Here is a 14,351-nt window from a genome sequence, read left to right on the forward strand (position 1 = left end):
AGTTGCATTAATGCGTTAAAGAAATTAGAGTAGTTAAAACAAATCTGGGTTAACACGTTATTATCTCGTTAACTTTGACAGCCCTGGTACAAATCGCCACACACTACGAGATCTTTCACCGGCAGGAACCTCCAAACTACGTTTTGTCACAATAACACACGCAAGGAATACACGGTGAAAGACGTGACACCGTACGCGAGACACATTGCTGATGTTGTTGTTGGCACGTGTTCACTAAATAGCCTGTTTCACTGTTCCACACTCTTTTTTACTATTCATTCAATTAGGTGCAACAACAACTTTGCTCTGTGTCATATACAGTAAGTTCCTATTGTTAGAGGCGACCCCTCCTCCCCCAGGTTCCCCCTTAACCCGTGTCTGGTGCTCTCATTGGCTGTAGCTCGTGGCCGGAGTCTCTGACAGGTTTAAAGCTGGAGTGAAGATACAGGTATCATATGAAACTAGAAAACCTAAGGAACCCATCGGTACCAACCATGTCATATGTCGACCATTATCGGGAAGGAGGCTAAATAACGCTCCAAACTTGCACTAAATTTTGGTGAGGAAAAACTGTCATGTCCATCTTCAAAGGGGTCCCTTGACCTCTGACCTCCAGATCAGTGAATGTAAATGGGTTCTATGGGTACCCACGAGTCTCCCCTTTACAGACATGCCCACTTTATGATAATCACATGCAGTTTGGGGCAAGTCATAGTCAAGTCAGCACACTGACACACTGACAGCTGTTGTTGTCTGTTGGGCTGCAGTTTGCCATGTTATGATTGGAGCATTTTGTTTTATGCTAAATGCAGTACCTGTGAGGATTTCTAATATATGTCATTGTTTTGTGTTGTTAATTGATTTCCAATAATAGATATATACATACATTTGCATAAAGCAGCATATTTGCCCAATCCCATGTTGATAAGAGTATTAAATACTTGACAAATCTCCCTTTAAGTTACATTTCACAGGTGAGACTTTGTATTGTTCATGTTTGTCCTGTAGTAGTAATTAAAAAATAACAACTTAAAAAGAGTGTAACTAAAAACAACAACAGAATGCTACGAAAAACATGACTGCAGGACGATATAATCTGCAGGACGATATAATCAGCTGCCTTTCTGAAGTGAGCATCAGTACACCACCAGTGTGAGTGAGATTGAGATTGTCACTTGAAGTTTGCCTCATCCTCTACAGCTCCTCAGGCCACAGGTGTGACCTCCTGTGCTTAGTCACACGGCAGAAGGAAGCAAGAACCTGCAAAAAGCCCTGAAGGAAGCGCCGCTACCACGGAGAAAAATGATCCTGAGCAGGAGGTGCTAAATGCACGACACACTGTACCTGTTCATCAGCACGCATGTGGTGTGACGGGGCTGGTTCCCTGTCATCTGGCAGGCTTTCTCCACATCCACGAAGTACCTCTCTGCTGTTTTAACGTCTCCAATCTGGCCAAGAACAAAGCAGCCGCACATTAACCACTGATCCGTGTGTGTATATTGTCAAACGAGGCAAGCACAAATGTATTAGATTAGATTTCATGATCCCTCAGGGAAAACTTAAGACTCATTGCATCAGCAAAGATTAGGGAGCATCACAAGCGGGAATAATGATGACAAAACAAATAGATCTCTGATGATAGAACAACAATATGGAGTTGCAAAGTGGGAGGAGTTATTTTGGGCATCCAGGTTTCCTGAAGTTCAAGTCCGGTTAATTTTCTGCATAGATAATACTAAGTGACAGGAGCACTGCCCCATTTAGTTGCGCGTGTGTTTGTACTGTAGGCCCAGTGTTATCAATATTGTACCAACATGTCTAGTTAAGCTTGATCTAGATTCCAATCAGAATCCTTTAAAGGAATAATTCAACATTTGGGGATATTGATATCAATCTCATATGTGTTAAGTACAGAGCTAGAGTCAGGACGTGGTTAGCCTAGCTTAGCTTAAAGACTGAAAGTTGAGGGAAAGGGCTGGCCTTAGGGGACAACAGCTAGACGCAGTGCCTTCCCAGAGTCTTACTATCACTGTGCGGCAGGGCCGGTTCGAACCATTTTGACGCCCTAGGCAGGATTTTGGCTTTTAAACTGCATACATCAAACATCACAATGGTTTTAAGACATAAATTAAGATTTGAATTTTCATAAATAACTGTATTTATTATGATATAAATAAACAATTGGTCCCTGATATTGTGTTTAGTCAGTTTCACTACAATTTACACTTTTATGAACAGATGAGTGCGGCCGGGCAGATGAAAAAGTGTGAGAAAGAGAGTTACAGGGGTGAAACGTGTATTTCTTTCTTCCTTTATTTATTTGTTAATTTGTTACTTCAATGCAGACAATGAGGAAGGGCACCCATCGGCTTTAAAAAAAAAAACGTTTAGAGGGAAACTAGCGCCCCCCAGAAGGTGGCGCCCTCAGCGACCGCCTATATGGCCTATGCCTTAAAGCTGCAGTAGGCAGTGTATTTTTGGCATCTTTGGGCAAAAATCCCATAATAACCTTTCAGCATATTGTAATTCAAGTGTTCTGAGAGAAAACTAGACTTCTGCTCCTCCTCATGTCTCTGTTTACAGGTTTTAGAATATCTAGCCCGTGACGGGAGACATTGACCAATCACAGGTCATTTCAGAGAGAGAGAGCGTTCCTATTGGCTGTGCTCCGGCTGGTGGGCAGTGCTTGGTATTTCTTCAACTGATCTCAAAATGGCTGCCGGGTCACAAACTTTCTCATTTTACAGCTAAACAGTACACTACAAGATGATTCTGAGAACATCTAAGGAGAGAAATAGTCATTACAGTAACAGAATATTGATTCATATTTGATCAGCTCTGCCTAGTTTGACCGTTTGATCAGAGTTTGTGAGTGATTGACAGCTGTTCAGAGACGGCAAGGCTCCAGCTTGGCTCTGACTGCTTTTTTTCCTCCGGTCTGTGAAATCTTTCAGATGCCGGACACAGAGGAACATGATTTTTTTCAGATTACCTGTCTCATGCACTACTGTCAGGATATGGTGATCGGTTTATAAAAATAACTTTTTAAAATCATATTTGCTCCATTTCTACCCACTGCAGCTTCAGGTGCTCCAATGTTTATGCTAAGCTAGGCTCATCTTTGTTCTTAACACATGGGAGTTGGGATTTCACTCAGAAAAAAAGTGAATAAGTGTATTGAATAATATTTAGTATCTGTCCATATTGAGTCTGATCTTTTGGCCCTTTCCTCCTCACAAAACTGATTCAACTCAGTGATGTCGGTGGCTTGGTTGGCTTCCTTGCACGAACTGCTCTCTTCAGGTTCTTTCCTGTTCTTTCCACAACATTTCTATTGGATAAAGGTGTGGACTTTGACTCAGCCATTCCAAAACGTTGAATTTTTTCTGCTTTAACCACTTTGGTAGTCTGACTTGTGTGTTTAGGGTCATTGTTTCGCTGCATGACCCACCTTTCGTTGAGCTTCAGTTTACCAAAAGAAACCCTGACATTGTCCTATAGAATTTGCTGATACAATCCAGAATTCAACATTCCATCAATGATAGCAAGCCTCCCCAAACCATGATAATATGATATGCCACCAAATTTCATATATGTATACTATGTATGTGACGATTGAAATAAAGTTAAAGTTTTAACTGGGATGTCTTTATCAAGTTTTAGGACTTGAATGAGATCTGAGCACATTTTAGATCACATTCATGCAGAAATACAGAAAATTCAAAAGACTCCACAAACTTCCTAGCGGCACAGTATATGTGTGTTAATGTGCGCACCTGCAAGAAGATGCGTCCTATGCCGCTGAGCAGCTGCACTTTCTGCTGGGGTTCATACTGGATGATGGAGTGATAGGTCTCCACCGCCAGAACATAGTCCTGAGAGACAGAGAGACGAGAGATTAACGATAAAAAGAAAAATACCAAAGTGAAGAATGGAGGGCAAGACAGGAGTTAGAAGTGAGTAAGGTAAACTGTAGGAGGTAGAGACAGGTGGACGGCGAGCGAGGTAAAGAAGAGCAGAGGTGAGGCGTGGAGAGAGAGAGAGAGAGAGAGGGCATTAATCAAACATATGGAGTATTAGCTGGCCGATGTGACCCTCTTCCCACCTCCACACTGCTACACATCGCTCACATGGCGACTGGACTGCTGAGCGGGGCGACGGAGAGAGGTCAGTGAGAAGTGTGTGTGTGGAGAGAGAGTGTGTACTGGGCTGGGACAAGGTACACAAAGTGTATATTGTACACATGTACATGTGTATTATGCTGCAGTTTTTGTTTTTAACGAGTGCTCTGGCTCAGTTTTCAGTGTCCAAAACTCTGAACAAAATCTCATACAACATACAAGACAAAAAAGCTAACTGCTGTATATCCAAAGCCTGATATATCTTCTTCCTCTGTGCCAAAGAGCTCCATTGTTGTCCCAAAACTCTTAAAAACACGTCAGTGAATCACACTGGGTCAGTGCGTGACATGTTCCTTCATCACCATGAACACACACACACACACACACACTGTAGTTTATTTTGACTCAATCCCACATCCACTGTCCTGCTGCCACAGATACTCACTAGAGCACCAAATGTGGATTAATATACTGCTGAAAATAGTCCTGTTTTAACAAATTAAACTATATATCTGTGTTCTGTTTAGGGCTGTCAAAGTTAAAGAAATAATAACACGTTAACCCAAATTTGTTTTAGCGATCTAATTTCTTTAACGCAATCAATCCTTTGGAGGATCTAGCGGGCTCAGTTTTAAACAAACGACCACTGTACTCACTAGATATTTTCAGAGCTAAACTAACTCTTCTGCAGTGTGGAGTGTGCCCGCATGCATGTAAGAGTGGAGCGAAAGAGTGAGAACGAGCACGGTGTGTGAGTGAAGGCAGGCAGAGGAGCAGAGGAGCAGAGGAGCAGAGTACAGCAGAGACTCCGGTCCTGTAGACCAAAGCTACGGTCTCCACCGCGTCCTCCGACCGCGGCCAACACTGTTTAACAGACGGGCTTCACTAGATACAACCAAGAGGTTTTGGTGCTTCACTGTAGTTTGTGTTGGAGTCTTGTCTGAACAGTGAAGCCACACACAAGCGCGCATGGGACACCGACCCACAATGATTTATACGTGTAAGAAGTTACAAACAGTCCCTTTAACAACAAAAAAAGAAAATCCCACCAGCCTCATAATTTAACTACAAATGTACACACATTTATTATTGCTGAAAATTTTCCAATGCATGCAATAGATTTTCAGATATTTAAATTTTTCTTTTCTCCTTTTTGAGACAGGTATTGGTTTCAATTGATTTACACACAGTGTAAAATAAATTAGCAGACTCTTGAAACTTGCTTTAGTTGTGTTTCATCACCCGTCCAATATAGTGACGTGTTAACACTGTTTAAGTGCATAATGATATGACAAGTCTGCAAAGCGTTTCCTCACATAGATACTGATACTGTGGACTCGACAGTGACGGACTACACAACCCAAGCATGTCTCAACAATCAGTCATTTCATTTCCATTAGGGCTGTCTAAGTTAATGCGATAATAACGCATTATTGCAAATTTGTTTTAACGCCACTAATTTCTTTAACACATTAACACAACTCGCAATTCCTAGGTTGTAGTGGGCTCAGTTTTAAAGCTAGAGAAAAAAGAGAAAATACTGGCATCATATGAAACTAGAAAACCTGAGGAATCCATCGGTACCAACAATGTCATAGCAGCTTGTTGGGGAAGAGGCTAAATAACGTTCCAAAGCTAGGCTATATTTTAGCGAGGAAAAACTGGCATGGCCATTTTCAAAGGGGTCCTTTGACCTCAGACCTCAAAATATGTGAATGTAAATGGGTTCTATTGGTACCCATGAGTCTCCCCTTTACACACATGCCCACTTTATGATAATCACATGCAGTTTGGGGCAAAAACCCTGCAGTTGTTTTAATGCAGTATAAATGTGTTATTTTCTTCTATTCTAAAATGGTGTGTTTGAATATTTCTGCATACTGAGGTCCATAAACTTTCTTGAATCACATACATTGGGTCTCACTGTAAAGACTCTTGTGGATCCAATGAGTCCAACTGTATTCATGTGTGATGAATGTTAGTCCCCATAGGAGACATTTCATTGTAGCGACCATTTTTTAAAAACTTGACCTCGCTGTATAAAATGACCTGTGGTGACCTCTAGGATAATCACAACCTCATATACCTTTACAGCCACAAACAATCAGAGGATGGATGGATCAGACTAGAGACCTAGAGCATTCAGAGGAATGATGGCTTTCCTAGCTAGATTGACAATAAGGAGGTTTCTGAGCAGTTTAAAAAACACAAGTGCTCACCATCCAATCGCCAAACAATGCAATTCTTGCAGAAATCTCCAAATGTCAAAGTTTTTGATCCCAAATCACAGCACGGCTTTTTCTATGGTGTTCCTCAAGGTCTTGGTGTCTTAATGTGGTATTTTGGAGGGATTATTGATCATTTTTATCAATTCTTGATTGGTAAAAAATGGTTAAATTTAGCACCAAATCTGTGTAACAAATGGTATCAACCCAAAAATTGAGACATAATAGAGCATGGGAATGACCATCATATACTTCCGTCATAATGTTCTAAACTCCTTTATACTGTTACAATTTATTTTAAAAAATCAATAAATTAGTTAAATCATGTTTATTTCTGATGTATGACTAGAACAACTTGACACACAGTGCTGAGCAGCATCTCAAATTAATCTTCAGGTTTCCAGCTTTCAGATGATGTGCACCACTTCTATGTGACATCTACTGTTGACCTGCTATCTCACCCTAAAGACCCCCATAACCCCCTAAAGAAGACAAAAACGGGTCTATTGTGGGTCTCAGAGGGTTAATCTCGATTAAATATGTTAATTGATTGACAGCCCTAATTTCCATACCATACAGTAATAAATAGAAACTAGTGGCTGCCTGAAAGGAATACAATATAAAAAGTGTTTCAGGGTTTTTCATGAAACAGTCAACAGTAACATTAAGTATTTAAGATTTGTAGTAAATGTGCTACAACATGTAAAATCACCGGTATGGTGGGGAGAGTTCAACTGAAATAGAGCCCAAGCAATTGAAAAATACTGTAATCTCAATTCCCACCTGTAGATGGCACTGTGGTTCTCTCTAGAGTCTGATCAAATCTACACCCCAACCTCTCTCTCTCTCTCTCTCTCTCTCTCTGTCTCTCTCTCTCTCTCTCTCTCTCTCTCCCTCTCGTTCTCTCTCTTACTGACCAAGAATCCAATTAGTGGTCAGTCAGTGGGGATTTCACTGTGAATCCTCCACCAGCCTGGCATCAGAGATCTCCCAGTCTCACACACAGACACACATCCTGGCAGACACATAGACACACACACAGGGACGCACTCACTCCAACACACCGCGACACACAAACTTCAGCTGACAAACACACACACACACACACACACACACACACACACACACACACACACACACACACACACACACACACACACACACACACACACACACACACACACACACACACACACACACACACACACACACACACATACCTTCATCAGAAGCAGACAGTTGGCCATGGAGTACATGACCCGGCTGAGGCGAGACCTCCACAGCTTGAGAGACACTAAAAACGGGGAGAAAAGACGCACAGAGGGTTTATTTCTTAAAAAGGGGGTGACTTCCTGTTTTCATTCCACCTGCTTTCTTTGGGCGTCCCTCTAACGTCACCCTTTTCCCCCTCTCTTCCATTTATTGCTCTTATCCCTCTCATTAAACCTCTCTTCCTCCCCCTCCACACCAGGGTTTATTTTAAGGCGAGGTGGTGAGGAAGACACTGCGGCACACTCCGCTTTCCTATTTTCCCTCAGACAGTGCACCCTGTGGAAGAGTTAGTGTGCAGGCCTATTAGTATTCATCGCTGCACACGTGTGTGTGTGTGTGTGTGTGTGTGTTGGGGAGAGAAGAGCTAATCACTCAGTAGGGGTCTGATGTGTGAAGGCAAGGCCCTGCGTTATTGACTTGACTGTCGACTGTCTGCGTGGGTAGAGAGAGGAGAGACAGAGGGCACAGCTATTACACTGCTTTTAGAGGGGGAGGGGGGGGGGACTGCCAGAGCTAGCGCACCCTCACACATACATTGGTACATGCGTCACCCTGTCAATTTCCCCAACTATAAGCAAGTGTCTTGGTACATTTAGCTCAACTTCACCAAGTGGCTTGTGGTTGTTCATCGCCTTGAATTAGCTGATTAAACGGCTTGTAGTCGCTTAAAGCTTCAGTAGACAGTATGCTTTTGGCATCTTTGGGCAAAAATTCCATAATAACCTTTCAGCATATTGTAATTCAAGTGTTCTGAGAGAAAAGTAGACTTCTGCTCCTCCTCATGGCTCTGTTTTCAGGCTTTAGAAAAATCTAGGCCGTGACGGGAGACTTCAACCAATCACAGGTCATTTCAGAGAGAGAGCGTTCCTATTGGCTGTTCATTCAACCGAGGCAGCTGTCAATCACTCGCAAACTCTGATCAAAAGGTCAGTCAAGGCAGCGCTGATCAAATATGAATCAATATTCTGTTACTGTAATGCCTATTTCTCTCCTCAGATGCTTTCAGAATCATCCTGTAGTGTACTGTCTAGCTGTAAAATGAGAAAGTTAGCTCGGGCTGGTGGGCGGTGCTTGGTATTTCCTCCACTGATCTCAACATGGTTACCGGGTCAAAAATTTACTAATTTTACAGCTAAACAGTACACTACAAGATGATTCTGAAAACATTTGAGGAGAGAAAAAGACGTTACAGTAAGAGAATATTGATTCATATTTGATCAGCGCTGCCTAGTTTGACTGTTTGGTCGGAGTTCGTGAGCCTTGCCTCAGAGACGGCAAGGCTCCAGATCAGCTCCGATTGGTTGTTTTCCTCCGGTCGAAAACGTGTAGATGCCATTAGGAGCACCGGAGGACACCGAGGAGCATGATTTTTTTCAGATTACCTGTCTCATGCACTACTGTCAGGATATAGTGACCGTTTTATAAAAATAACTTTTTATTAAATCATACTTGCTCCATTCTGTCTACTTCAGCTTTAAAAAAGAAGAAAAACTCTGACACATAGCCTTTGGAAAAGTTACTAAATAAGTGGTCCCAGGGCTGGCAAACATACGACTCAGAGAACACCGCATTAAGATGTACTGCTGTGTTGAAGACGATTTACATCAGGTTGGAGGCGTGTCTACCTAAAACTGGTGAATTTCAGAGGAGCCTATTTCCCCGGCACACTTGCAGATGTGAGTGGATTGGATAGGATTGATCTGTATTGATCTGTTTGGCGTGAAGGGCTGAGGAGGCCGTTTGATATTCAGCGCGAGTACCGAAGCAGTGAGGTGCTAAACACTTTTAGAGCACCGCATTGGTGTGTTTACGTGGTTGGAAGTGTGTGTATGTGTGGCCGAGGTATGCTGCAGTCCTGCACCAGGTGTGCCTCTGACTCAGTGCTTGTGTGTGTGTGTGTGTGTGTGTGTGTTACCCACTGGGGCTCATGACCTCACTCTCCTCCCACAGTGTGATGCAGTCTGGGACTGAGGCCAGGTCTGTAGCCAAATGTCTGTGTGTGTGTGTGTGTGTGTACTTACCTTGCCTGTTCTCCTGTGTTAGGGTGATCATGCTGCCATCCTCAGCCAAGCCTTTCTCCAAGTTCTCCAGAATCTGTTAACAGGGGGGGAATTCAAACTTCAGAGTTGCTTCACTGCCAGCGCTGAAGGCTTTTTATGTGTCTGTATTAGAATCTGCATATTCAATAACTCTGAAATCCATCCACATTTGGCTGTTTACACAGGTGCATGTGCTTTTCTGTGGGTGTGTAGTTTTATTGTGTGAATACTACAGAGTATGCATATCTTTATGTTCATCCAGAGGCTGTGTTCGTGTGTATACTAACAGCGAGGCAGACGGTTTTGAGATTGTGCAGGCGGTCCAGAGCCTCCTGGGGCTTGGCCAGGTACTGGGGAAGCTCGGCATGCAGCAGCCGCATGGAGAACGGCACCATGGAGCCTGGATAGGGAGGGAGGGATGAGGGAGAGGGAGGGAGGACAAGAAGAAAACAGGAGACAGAGGGAGAAAATGTTTGAGGGAAAAGGGGGGAAAATGAGAAACAGGGTGGAATGAGGACATAGCAGGAGAGAGAGAGAGAGAGAGAGAGAAAAGAGAGGGAAGGCGGGGAGAGACAGAAAGACACAGAGCGCGAGATGAGAATATAAACCCATCCACCCACACACAGACAGCACACAGCCCTGGAGGCAGGAACCTACAGATGGCATTGAGCTACGTATGGCTGCTTATTAAACCCTCTCATCTCTCTCTGTGTGTGTGCTGCACAGCTCCATCACTCATCTTTCTGCCTCATCCCTCTGTCTCTCTCTGCCTCTACATCATTCACACTGTCTGAGACGCACACACACACACGCACGCACGCACGCACGCACGCACGCACATATCCCTGAGGAAGAGCCTATATTCAGGTGAGTTCCCGGGCTTTGATCAGGGTCTCTTTGATATTGTCATCAGACCTGAAGCTCAGCTAGCTGGTCCATCTTTGGCTGCTGCTTCTGCCGGTCTATGTATCTCAATTTCTATCTCTCTAGTCTATCTGCTTGTGCCGTCTATCTAACCCATCTGGAGTACTGAATACACACTCATTTTCCCCATTTACCCCAGTGTCTCTTTTATTACTGCCCTTTGTAGCAATGCTTTATCTTCAAGCTGACTGGACAGCGCTCTCTCTTGGTTTCATTCTGTATTCTGTCTCTCTTGGGCGTCAGCAAGTTTCATCACCTGAAAATTAGCGCTGTCAAACTGATCATGATAATAACTAATTTCTTTAATGCATTAAGACAATCGTTCTTTTGGAGGTTGTAGCGGGCTCAAACCCTAAGGAATCCATCGGTACCAACCATAACTAGCTTGTCATGAAGGAGGTTAAATAACGCTCCAAACTTACGCTAAACTTTGGCAAGGAAAAACTGTCATTGCCCCCGTTTTCAAATGGGTGCCTTGACCTCTGACCTCCAGATCAGTGAATGTAAATGGGTTCTATGGGTACCCACGAGTCTCCCCTTTTCAGACATGCCCACTTTATGATAATCACATGGAGTTTGGGGCAAGTCATAATCAAGTCAGCACACTGACACACTGACAGCTGTTGTTGCCTGTTGGGCTGCAGTTTGACATGTTATGATTTGAGCATATTTTTTATGCAATGTCTCCCTCTTCTAACGTTACCGCTCGCCCTTACGATCTCTCTCTCTTTTTCTGTCTGTCTTGTTTTTTAATGAGTCGGGAGGCTGACAGTAGAGCCTAACTTTACTTTTAATGTTATCAAACAAAGGAAAATGCTCTGCCCTCGTCCTAAAATGGAGTACTACCTTGTTTATGAATGAAAAGGTACAAGAGTTGAAGCAGTGGCGCTGTGTGTGGGTTTCACCAATCAGCGACGGTCATCACTGCAAACTCCACCCCTAAAGTTCAGGTACTTTCAGAAAGCTCTCCCGCCCAACCAGGGCCTTTTTTGGGGGGTAAAAAGGCCCTGTAAAATGTCCCCGGAACTTAATTTAGACCCTGGTCCCTGCGGTCGAAACGCAATGAGTTCCTCAAAAGGTTCTTAGTTCCGAGGGAAAGGGTCTAAAGTGTTACTGTTGGGAGACAGCTGCTGTAGTGTACGAGAGTTGAACCTGAGATGTGTATTAACTGTGTAGGGTGCATTAGGGCATGGTGGATGTCAGATTAACTGTTGTGCTGAGCTGCATGTTGGCCAAGAGTACTGTGTGAGATTTTAAAAAAGTGAACAGTAATTAACATCCCCAGTCTAGTATGAATGTTCATCTGTTTTGTTGGGCTGACATTAAACCAGTTGACGGAGGCAGAGACTCTTTCATCCAGCTGAAGAAAAAAAAGCCTTTTCAGCTGGGAAGGTTAGCATTTGACCACGTTTTATTTAACCTGTGAGAAGATGAATCTCCCTCTTACTTCATTGATTCAAACCTGAAAGGAATCAAGACTGAAAATAACAGAAGATACAGCTTGAAAAAGGACATGAATGAATGCTACTTGTCAGCCAAGTGGCACTCAGGTCTTAATATTTCTGGACTCAAAAATTGGACTCAACTTTAGATCTGGCAAACAAATTAATAACTGACAAACATTGATTCCCTCTCGAGTGCCAAGTCGATCCTAATTTCTTTGGAGGGTGATGCACGGGCTACCGTCTCTTAAGGCGTTCAAAGAGTGCGATCGTGGGAAATAGATAGTCGATGTGAGCGTTGGGCCGGAGAAATGTTCGACTTCTGATGCCAGGCTACACAACTCGTGCCAGTTTGTCTGCGAGCACCAAGCGGGGCGCAAAGCGTTTAAATTGAGCAATGGAAAGTCAATCGGTGCTCTCTTTAGAAGGCTGTGCACTGTAGCTTCAAGTGGGCTTTTTTTTGTGCGAGTGTGTGTGTGTGTGTGTGTGTGTGTGTGTGTGTGCGTGCCGCTGTGTCTCTGCTACTGCCTTCACTGTGGTAGCCCGAGGGGCGAAGCAGATCCAAAGTAATGGGAATACATTAGAGAGCAATTCATGCAGTGTAAAAAGAGGAGAAACAAAACCAAAGAACTGCTGGAGACAAGTAGAGTTGTTGGAGCTTCTCGACGATACAGTCTAATATCAAGCTCCTGGCAGAAACTTTCCTTTGAATATTTAATAGGACAGTGGTGGTATGCTTGTGTATCCTAAAAAACGTGGGTAAAATGCAAAATCCTTTTGGAGAGCAGGCTAATAACACATTCAAAGCTCACAGATAAAGAGTTTCAGAGCAGCTTTTTGGCACTATCATGAATAGTACTATTCAACCTTCAGTCAGCTTTCAGAGAGAATTCATAGAGCAGCTTTTGGGCAAAAGAAATATGAAAAGAGATATGAAACGATGCATGATTTTACAATTGGAGAGTTTCTAAATAAAAGTTTGTGTGATCAATACCGAAAGCGCTCCTCCTACTTAAAGATCAATAATAATGACCCTAAAAGACAGAGGGTGGTATGGTTTTATACAAGCTGAGTGTGTGTGCATGTACCTCTCCTCCCAGGGTAAACAGTGGGGTAGTACTCATAGTAGAGGTCTGGTTGATCCAGGTTGCCAAAGGGCTCGCACTCCAGTTCAGCATTTTGGAAGAGGTTCAGCTTGGTGAGGAGGGCCAGCCGCACGAACCAGAGCTGGAATGCACACAAACACACCTCCCTGTTTGTTAAATGAATAAGACAAGATTGTTAATCAAAGATCTAATACAAAAGAAACAATAAAAAACAAATTAAAAAAAGAAACATCATGGAAATTCTCTTATCTCTTCTGGACACAGCTGTACTGCTCTCTGTCAGTCAGCAGTCACACTATGTCTATGTGTTGTTGTTAGTGATGTCAATCAACTAAAATATTTAATCACGATTAATATCATGATTGTCCATGGTTAATTGCTATTAATTGCAAATTAATCACACATTTTTTATCTGTTCAAAATGTACCTTAAAGGGAGATTTGTCAAGTATTTAATACTCTCATCAACATGGGAGTGGACAAATTTGCTGTTTTATGCAAATGTATGTATATATTTATTATTGGAAATCAGACAGATATTGTCCAGAAACCCTCACAGGTACTGCATTTAGCATAAAACAATATGCTCCAATCATAAGATGGCAAACTGCAGCCCAACAGGCAACAACAGCTGTCAGTGTGTCAGTGTGCTGACTTGACTATGACTTGCCCCAAACTGCATGTGATTATCATAAAGTGGGCATGTCTGTAAAGGGGAGACTCGTGGGTACCCATAGAACCCATTTACATTCACTGATCTGGAGGTCAGAGGTCAAGGGACCCCTTTGAAAATGGCCATGCCAGTTCTTCCTTGATAAACTTTAGCTTAAGTTTGGAGCGTTATTTGCCTCCTTTGGGACAAGTTAGCATGACATGGCTGGTACCGATGGATTCCTTAGGTCTCCTAGTTTGATATGATACCAACGTTCACTGTAAAATTGAAATTAGTGGCATTAAAATAAATTTGTGTTAACGTGTTATCATGGCGTTAACTTTAACAGCCCTAGCTTTTAGTGTGTCTATTGCCGTATTTCCACTGCATGGTGCGGCACGGCTCCACTTGCTTGGAACCGTTCTTTTTTGGTTTTCCATTGGCAAAAGTTGTGGATAGTACCTGGTACTTTTTTTGGTACCACCTCGGTCGAGGTTCCAAGGGAGCTGAGCTGATACTAGAAGGTGGAGTTAAAACACTGCAGACCACTGGCTGGTCAGAGAGAATAGTC

The 14,351-nt window shown here is 43.0% G+C and overlaps 1 protein-coding gene across 2 annotated transcripts in view; it reads right to left on the reverse strand.

The window, feature by feature from the left end:
• trappc12 (trafficking protein particle complex subunit 12) overlaps window positions 1-14,351 on the reverse strand; it is a 47,274-nt gene that overhangs the window by 6,763 nt on the left and 26,160 nt on the right. For both annotated transcript variants that reach the window (XM_074659960.1, XM_074659961.1), the window contains exons 5-10: window positions 13,112-13,250; window positions 9,945-10,057; window positions 9,640-9,712; window positions 7,567-7,640; window positions 3,777-3,875; window positions 1,345-1,448 (exon numbers count right to left, since the gene is read on the reverse strand). In XM_074659960.1, coding sequence (XP_074516061.1) covers window positions 1,345-1,448; window positions 3,777-3,875; window positions 7,567-7,640; window positions 9,640-9,712; window positions 9,945-10,057; window positions 13,112-13,250 — 602 coding nt within the window. The remainder of the gene's footprint in view (window positions 1-1,344; window positions 1,449-3,776; window positions 3,876-7,566; window positions 7,641-9,639; window positions 9,713-9,944; window positions 10,058-13,111; window positions 13,251-14,351) is intronic.

Source organism: Sebastes fasciatus, chromosome 15 (genome assembly GCF_043250625.1).
Source record: "Sebastes fasciatus isolate fSebFas1 chromosome 15, fSebFas1.pri, whole genome shotgun sequence".
Classification (NCBI taxonomy): Eukaryota; Metazoa; Chordata; class Actinopteri; order Perciformes; family Sebastidae; genus Sebastes; species Sebastes fasciatus.